This window comes from Trypanosoma rangeli, assembly GCF_003719475.1.
Source record: "Trypanosoma rangeli strain AM80 chromosome Unknown Tra_15.4_contig_00524, whole genome shotgun sequence".
Classification (NCBI taxonomy): domain Eukaryota; phylum Euglenozoa; class Kinetoplastea; order Trypanosomatida; family Trypanosomatidae; genus Trypanosoma; species Trypanosoma rangeli.
The window spans coordinates 1,796-10,001 of NW_021706265.1; the positions used below are offsets into that span (position 1 = coordinate 1,796).

Here is an 8,206-nt window from a genome sequence, read left to right on the forward strand (position 1 = left end):
GTTTTTCCCCGTTTTCTTTCCTGGAAGGGCATTGTTTTTTTTTTCTTTTTTTTTTTTATTTAATTTCGATCCCTCTCGATGAGTACCACGTCACTCCCCTCCAATTATCGCGGGACACCACGTGTGAGTAACTCATCAGCAGGGCAAAGGCGGGAGTCCCTCGTTTTCCTTAATTTTTCTCTCTCTCATGCGTAACAGCCAGTTAGGCGCACAACGAAAGTGTCGCACATACATCCACACGCACACGCCGCAGCAGCAAGCAAGCGTTCCTCATGGATGCATGTCGCAGGAGCAAACCGAGCCGACACCAAAAAACCGCACGCCAAGTTCCAGGCAAAACACACACAAAACGGAAAAGCAATAAAAAAAAAAGTCCCATTCTGAGCAATACTGTAATTGTTTCCACCTCTCAAGTTAGTTCATCATGCGCCGTTTTTGTCGTCAATATTTTTTTTAAATATATATATATATATTTTTTTTGAGTGGGAGGGGGGAGGTTTAGTTTTCATCTCCTTTTGGGTGCCGCGTTGCGCTTTCTCCCAACGACTCGTCACTAAAGACGACGGCGTCAGCTCTCCGCCCACGTAGCCCCCACACTTTATTCACTCCAAACGCACCTACAGTGGTCGCGCCACTAGGAAACGAAAAAAAAAGAAACGGTCTTAACGGACGCGCAAAGCGCCCGTTAAGACAAAACTTTCCGCCAAACGCGAGGTGCCGAACCTAACAGCGGCTCATTTGAGCATCGTTTGCACGCTAAACACACACACACAATGACACAAACAGCGCGCATTTGCAATTGAAGACGATACCTACATTGTAATAAAAAGCATGTCTACGGACAGAATCTGCATAAGCCATCACCTCTTAAAACAACAAAACACCCTATTGAAAAATGCCACCACTGTGTTTTCCTTCATGTTTCGAACTCGTGTACCAGATTCAACTCGTGTCAGCTTTCTAGAAGAAGCGTTGGCCAAAGCACCGCTCTCTCTACGTCCCCTCGTGGGTCGCCGACTTTCATCAGGCAAAGTGGCACGATTCTGGTGCCGTTGCAAGGCATTCCCGGACCTCGTTGCATGTCGCACCGTGCTGTGAGCAGTCAATTCGTGCCCGCGAGCGTGTACATACTCCCGTTGATTATGTTGCCTTGCTGGGTGTGTGTATTGCTCCAGATGCTGCTGTAATAGCAATGAGAAAATATCCTCGTCGGTCATATGCACAGGAGGTGACGCTTCAATATCATCTGCCACTCCCCCCAACGACTCTGATGAACAAATTGGACAGATATTGCTGCGTTGTTTCCAATTCATGAGACAAGGCAGATGCAAATGATGTCCACACCTCCCGTACATCACGGGATTCTCTTCCGTATACCCCTCCAAACAAATGCAACATATTTCCTCTTCTTCACTGTACTCTGCATCCACCACAGTTTCCTTTTCCTTATACGCCTTCATAGAAGAAGCCATACTACCGGTCCGCACTGAATAGGAGTTACTTCTGCTTACCGTACTATCTCCTCCTTCTGCTGAAAATTCTGTTTTTGTGTCATGGAGCCGTGAAGTTCTCGTGTTATTTTGGCTGGAGCTTGTTGAGCACCTCCTCGTGCCGAACGCATGCAATTGAGCCTGCACCGGTTTCACGATTCGTGTGCAGTCACTGGTGCAGGAACCCTGCACGGAATCGTGAGTCGTAGACACCTCGTCAAAGGCCAGTTCCCTCTTACTCACCCGCGAAGAAAATACCGAACTTTCAGAGGCGCAACCTGCTTTCTGAAGCACCATTCCGTCCTTTGTGGCATGCTTCACGGGCGTAGCACACAAAAACCTGTCACGGGAGGTTGTTTGAAAGTGCATGTGCCTAAGAACTTTCTCCGAAGAAAACTCAAATTGGTGAGGGCGACGACTGAAGAAATTTTGCCCCTTTGTCAGCAAGCGTAAGGGGTCAAAAAAAAAATACTACCCGTGAACCTGCTTGAATCAGCACCTTGGCTACACAGAGAAGGGAGTATGTATTACGGCACGTAAGGAACAAAAAAAAAAACCAAAATGATAAATGAGATAAACGCAAAGAAAGAAAAAAAAATGCAAACAGCACCTCAGCCCAGAAACCAAGAGAGAAGAGCATCAACAACAACAAGGCAAAACACAACGAAACAAAAAAAAAATTCATAATTATTTTTCTGTGCTGTTGCGGTAGTAAAGAAGTAAAAGTGGGAAGGAAAAACGCATTTCTGAAGAACAGCAAAACACATACACACACACAGACACCATGAGGGAACCATCTGTATTCTCCCTCTCCTTTGCGCCTTTCTCCACAACTAGCACTTTTCTTTTTCAGCCTTTCTTCGTCTTCTCGCCAAGCTTTTAAGCTCACGCATGCAAACATAAACAGCAACAAGAAAAAATATTTCTGACTCCTGTAGCTGTGGTTGATGCTTCTTTCCTTAATTGGCAGGGGTAAACACCATAGCGGTCCCATCACCATTATCGTCTCATAGATGACTCGTTACGCGACAGACATAAGGCTCGCATCCCTGTCCTCACGGTCTCGTAGTGCTGCGACGATGGCAGAGGTATCCAGGCAACCCATCTCACAGATAATCATGTCAATGAACGCCGCGGGTGTGAGGTCGTACAAGTAGCCAGAGGCGGAACTGGCTGTTGAGGGTAAGGGCAGTATATCACCACCGCGACTCGACGGTTGTTGATTGATGTCGCGACCCTGATACCTCGGTGAACTCATCCCACCCGGGCTTCGCATTCGGTGATCCCCTGAAAGCTTCTGTGAGAAGTTCAACTGCGTATTTTGTCCGAGGTTGCCAAGCCAGACCTCAGAAACAAACTTGAAGCTCTCACTAAAGCACAAAACGGGTTTACGGTACTGCTTTGCACTAGCAACAACTAAGGCCGTGCCGCAGCGGCTAAAGACGTCACCGTTTTGCAAGACGGCTGCTGCGCCAATAAAAACACGAGTACAACGCGGTATGAGGGTGCAGCAACTTGTAATAAGGCCATAAGTCACACGGAGTCCACTGGCCGTAAGTCGTTTCGCGAGCATTCGACCCTCATAAAGTGGGGCGGCGTCTACCACAATAACTTCGGGTTTAACACCCAGTCGAGGATTATTAGCGGCACCAAGAAGAATAAGTTCGACTATGCTGCTTCTCCCGAAAACCAGAATGGTATCATTAGAGGAAATAAGGGGTTTCGAGCGATCCTCGACGATACTCTTGATAGACAGCCTTAGTTCCGTTTCAATGCCGGCTAGCACCTTAATTGCCATCTCCCGTGGATCTCCAGCAAGCAGGCTATTCTTCATTTCGGTATTAAGTGGGAGCGGGAATTCACTACAATCCTGTGACCCGTGTCTTTTACAATCAAACGGTGAAAAAGACCCATCATCCCAGACGCGAAAGTTCCCTCCTGATGACAGTAGCGCGGCAACACGGCGAACTAAAACTTCCTTGACGTACGTCATTCCAGCAGATGGTTCGCGACCACGCCGAAGAAAGTTAAAGTTCTCATTGATTAACGCCTCAAAGTCCTTTGAAGTGACGTCGCGAAGTGACGGAACTGAAAGAACAGGCGTCGTACTCAAAAGAGATTTGAAAGCCTGAATCATGGCAAGGGTTCGCGCACTGCCACCAACAATCACCATAGACTCCATCAGCAGGGTCAGTTCAGCAACCTGATAATGCACCAGCTCGCAGTTAAAAGGTGGCTGGCAAAGAATGTCCGGAAACAGCGGAGGGCGCGTCTCAGAGTGAGCGTCTTCTATGATAGTTTGAACGGGCTCCACATTTTCAACTGCAACTGGAATGCGTCCAGAAGCGGATGAAGGCGTCTCTGGCTTGTGTTGTAATGTCTCCGTTGCTGCTGCTGCCGGTGTCGGCATTGCCGTCTGCTGCTCTGTGACAGTTTTAACGGCAACGCCTTTGAGTTGGCTGCTTTCCTGTGTTTGAGCTCTGTCTCCACGCTGCACCCCACAGGGTGCACGAAGCGTCGCCGTTGTAGAATGTGCGGCGCTCACCGGATACAAAGTACTCTCCACCGGAGATTCTTCCACACACGTATCGCTAGTTATGGTGGGCGCAGTCTGTGGTGCCGTGGGGGCGCCCTTCGCCTCAGGCACGGCAACCCCAAGCGCCGTCTCCATCGCGGCAACTTCCGCCATGAGATCCTGCCTCTCCCTCAGGAGCTCATTATACTCCACATTGCCCCGCTTCAAACTTATTAGTTTCTCCAGCTTACGCAATTTATCCTTTTTTCGCTTCAGTGTGCGCTGCTGACACACCGCCTCCCTTGGGTCACTGTTCCCTTGGCACTTCAAGGCGGAGTCAACCATAATCGGTGCGGACCTCAATTAAAACCTTAACTTGCAACTACCCTGCACCCAGCCACATTTATACGCACAGAGACACATATACACGCCAATTACCAAGATGCAGAGAAAAACAAGAAAAGAAAAACAAACCAAAAAAAAAACAATGTGTGACGAGACAATCCAACAAGACAGACTCACCCAAGCAGCACAAAGGCGGAGAAACTGAGTGGCCTCACTCACACAGCCCGCACCGCAAAGTATGGACTCAAAAACACCTATATTCATTGGTCTGTTCCTTGTATCAATTGCGTCGCCGTGAAAAAAAAAAAAAGGGAGGGAAAATAAAAAAGGGGTTGTCACAAAGCATGCATAAAGGCCCAATGTACGCAACGTCGCCAAGTCATCAAAACGAAGAGGTACATAAGTTGAGCCTTCAGCCATCGCATTAAAAACAAGGGTTTCGCGGCATTCACGGCGCTCAAGGAAGACCAGCAAAAACAAAAACAAAAAAAGCAAAAAAAAGTCAAGAGAAAAAAAAAGGGCAAATTTTCCAAGTCATTCGCAAGAGGGGGCAGAGAAAATAATTTCAAAAACATTTTCTTTTTTGCTCCGCGTTTCATATGTGTTATATATTTACGTGAAGATTGTATAAAGAAAAATGTGTATATATGGATGCTCGTACATATTCGCCCGACCATGTGGCACCGGTTCGCCGGAAAGAAACATATAACCGTAAGTATTTTTTTTAAAAAACACAGAGAAAAAGAGCATACATGCGTATATACTAAGCTCCGGAGATGGGGAAGAGAACGGTGGGAACTGAAAAAGCAAAAGCAAGAAAAATGCAGAAAAACAAAAAAGATCATCGATGAAGGAACAGAAAAGTAAAGGCAAGAAAGACTATCTCTATCTACTGTTGTCTGGGCTTCCTTCGAAGCTTCGGAAACCGTTTTCCCCACACGCAGGCTCCACGTAATGTGATGTAGATGGCGAGACCGAAAAGCATTCCTCCCACAAAGAATCCCAGCCCAAGCATCAGTGTTCCTCGGCGTATATCATCACACTTTGTCAAAGCACCGGCCAGTTTGTCCATCACGAAGTTACACTCAAGCAAAGGCCTGGCATACGAAAGTGCAATACTGGCGTTACGTGCCTGATCTGCCCTCATCAAAAGCATTGCAGATGCACTCTTCATAAAATCAAGCGCGCAGGTGCTTGCACATTCGGAAAGCTTGCAATTGGCCTCTGCACCTTTGCATCCCGGGACCTCTTTCTTGAGTTTGGTGTCCAATATAAAGCTTGCCATGGTGCCAAAGTCCGTACAGTCGTTGACATCTTTGAGCCCCGCACCACAGACCAAGGGACATGATAAGAGCTCTTTGAGCTTAGTGATATTAGTTATATCTCCCAGGTTTCCCAAGTTTCCAGACAAGGCACTGAGAAGGTCCGCAGAAATATTACGCTCTCCAAGGACCTTCTTAAGCATTTCCGAGACAGCTGCCGCATCCTTCATCGAGGGTAACTCAACCCCGTCAGGCAAACCATCAAAGCTCTCAAACTTGGGAAGCCCACCATCTTTTGTGGTAACCCCGCTAATTAGGGTCGAGATGTCAACGACGTTACCGTCATCTGTAACCACACCGCCTGACAACCCCGCAAGTGCAGCAGAAGCGGCAGCACCACCGCCCTGGCCACCACCACTGCCATCCACGGCAGCACCAAGAACAGCAGCCAAAGCGCCATTATCAACAGCACCAGCTGAAGCATCACCTGTAACACCCGGAACAACACCCGACAGCACCACCCGGGACAGCGCTACCCGGGACAGTACCACCCGGGACAGCACCACCCAGGACAGTACCACCCGGGCCAGCACCACCCGGGACAGCACCACCCAGAGCATCTCCTGAAAGTAGTTTCAAGCGTTGTGCATTATTAATGTGGAGAGAAATACTTGCAAGTAATTTCGAAGGTAAAACGTTGTCTTCTTTTTGTGGTTCACACACTGCCAACAGTTGCTTACAGGCACCTTTAGAAAGTTCAACTTCTTTTTCGCGAATCATTCGGTTGATCTTTGTAAAGTTGAACTGTCTCTGACAGTAAGGCACGGCATACCATTGGGCAAGTCCTGGCTGACGTGTGTAATGCAGTTGCAATTCGCCACAACCAACGACAGCAACATACGCCAACACCCCCACTACAGTTCCCAGCACCGCAAAAACGATGGCAGTCACCCAGTAAAGGCATGAAAGGATGAGTGGAAAAAACGGGATACAGCAGTGGCAGCAAGCGAATGGCAGAATAAGTAAGACCAAAACAATACCCACACTTGATACAGCGTACGTTGTAATAGAAATCCTATCCAAATAATTAAAGTAGTTCTGCTTTGACACCTTAATACATTTCATAGCCTTTTCGTGGACAGTTCTGAAATCCGTGAGGTCCAAAGGAATAGCATCAAGCTGCTTGCGTTGACCTGTAGACCAGTCAGATGCAAAGTCAACAATCTTTTCCGCGGTGAAGTTAAAGTAAGTCAAAGGTCCTGACACAGCGTCATCCATAACACGCGGGGCAGTCTGGATCAGCAATCCGGCACCAAAAAAAACAAGATAAAACATAACACCAGACCAAATAAAGGCGTATGAGATCCACAGCCACATGCAGCACCGTGCACGCTTCGTGCTTCCTAGTGTATCAGGAATACAACAGCAACGACAACAGAGAACACACAGAAACAGCAAAGGAAAGACCAACAAGAGAACAGCCAAAAGAACAATGTTCAGTACGGGAAGAAGAAGCAGGCGCCATTGACCAAAGAGACGGTCAACATTCGACAAGCATGCCACAATGTCGTTGTCGGCGCTGGGCCCCTTCCAAATCTTTTGGCACTCCAAGGAGTGCTGTGCATAGACAGCAAACGGTGCAACCTGAAGAAATGCCACGAGCAACAGCACCAGAGCAGTCCTCTTCTTTGCAACAACAATCATCTTTATCTCCTTTAACAGTCTTGAGGTGAAGCACAAACGCCTGCAAAAGCCTATTTCCTACCTTCACTACGGCAGTGAAAAGCGAAAACGTAATGAAAAAATGACAGCAAGAGATCCTACTAAGAAATTGCAAAAACGTCAAGAACAGATGGCATATATAAATATATATATCAAGGTGCTCAACACGCATTTATACGGCTTCCGACGAACAAAAACACAAATATACAAAAACAAAATGCAAAAGAAATAATAATAATAACAATAATAATACTCCACACATCACAAGACAAAAAAAATAAAAATGAAAATAAAAGAAACCCGATGAACTCAGCACGCCAAACTAAACTACAGCACAATAAAAAGCAAATCCCACAAGCACTCAACAAAGGTTTTACGATCACTCACTACGGACCCTTAGCAGCCTTTTTGGTGGGCGGTTTCTTTGCAGATGGCTTCTTGGTGGCTGGCTTCTTGGTGGCTGGCTTCTTGGTCACCTTCCTTGGAGCAGTCCTCTTAACGGGCTTCTTCGCAGCCGACTTCTTCGGGGAAGCCTTCCGGGGTGAGGCCTTCTTCACGGGCGAAGCAACAGCCACAGCAGCAGCATCGTTGGACATGCTTCCTCCTCTTTCTCTTATTTTTCTTAAACTCTCTTTGTGCACAGCCAGCAGGCTCTTCCACGCAATGAAAAGGGGCAGGCAAAGCAGTCCGCAGACAGCATGCGACACATGAAAACACAGCACAACATCAGCTGCAGCGCACCACAGAGGGAAGACAAGAGACACAAAAAGGAACACCACGCAAAACCTCCTCAGGGACTCTATGATGCATTGCCACAACACCTTCGCGGAGACGCAAGCGATGCACACCCGGAAGAATGGCAACCGCAGCTC

General features: G+C 47.5%; 5 protein-coding genes across 5 annotated transcripts, besides 9 other annotated features; all 5 read right to left on the reverse strand.

The window, feature by feature from the left end:
* Positions 1 to 31: 31 nt before the first annotated feature.
* Positions 32 to 61: a microsatellite.
* A 393-nt stretch (positions 62 to 454) lies between these two features.
* Positions 455 to 473: a microsatellite.
* A 387-nt stretch (positions 474 to 860) lies between these two features.
* TraAM80_09151 (putative E3 ubiquitin-protein ligase) lies at positions 861 to 1,787 on the reverse strand (the record flags this gene model as incomplete). The annotated part of the gene is made up of 1 exon (XM_029385853.1): positions 861 to 1,787. One exon carries the CDS (start codon positions 1,785 to 1,787, stop codon positions 861 to 863), a length of 927 nt encoding a protein of 308 aa, XP_029234318.1.
* A 245-nt stretch (positions 1,788 to 2,032) lies between these two features.
* Positions 2,033 to 2,088: a sequence feature (A-rich).
* A 39-nt stretch (positions 2,089 to 2,127) lies between these two features.
* Positions 2,128 to 2,169: a microsatellite.
* An 82-nt stretch (positions 2,170 to 2,251) lies between these two features.
* Positions 2,252 to 2,273: a microsatellite.
* A 238-nt stretch (positions 2,274 to 2,511) lies between these two features.
* TraAM80_09152 (putative translation initiation factor eIF2B delta subunit) lies at positions 2,512 to 4,350 on the reverse strand (the record flags this gene model as incomplete). The annotated part of the gene is made up of 1 exon (XM_029385854.1): positions 2,512 to 4,350. The coding sequence occupies one exon, from the start codon at positions 4,348 to 4,350 to the stop codon at positions 2,512 to 2,514; it is 1,839 nt and encodes a 612-aa protein (XP_029234319.1).
* Positions 4,351 to 4,455: 105 nt separating this feature from the next.
* Positions 4,456 to 4,493: a sequence feature (A-rich).
* A 329-nt stretch (positions 4,494 to 4,822) lies between these two features.
* Positions 4,823 to 4,868: a sequence feature (A-rich).
* A 371-nt stretch (positions 4,869 to 5,239) lies between these two features.
* Positions 5,240 to 5,842, reverse strand: TraAM80_09153 (uncharacterized protein; the record flags this gene model as incomplete). Its single annotated transcript, XM_029385855.1, has 1 exon — positions 5,240 to 5,842. The coding sequence occupies one exon, from the start codon at positions 5,840 to 5,842 to the stop codon at positions 5,240 to 5,242; it is 603 nt and encodes a 200-aa protein (XP_029234320.1).
* A 253-nt stretch (positions 5,843 to 6,095) lies between these two features.
* TraAM80_09154 (uncharacterized protein) lies at positions 6,096 to 7,316 on the reverse strand (the record flags this gene model as incomplete). Its single annotated transcript, XM_029385856.1, has 1 exon — positions 6,096 to 7,316. The coding sequence occupies one exon, from the start codon at positions 7,314 to 7,316 to the stop codon at positions 6,096 to 6,098; it is 1,221 nt and encodes a 406-aa protein (XP_029234321.1).
* A 207-nt stretch (positions 7,317 to 7,523) lies between these two features.
* Positions 7,524 to 7,561: a sequence feature (A-rich).
* Positions 7,562 to 7,627: a microsatellite.
* A 93-nt stretch (positions 7,628 to 7,720) lies between these two features.
* TraAM80_09155 (uncharacterized protein) lies at positions 7,721 to 8,206 on the reverse strand (the record flags this gene model as incomplete). Its single annotated transcript, XM_029385857.1, has 1 exon — positions 7,721 to 8,206. A coding segment is annotated over one exon (486 nt), but the record flags the coding sequence as incomplete, so codon positions are not given.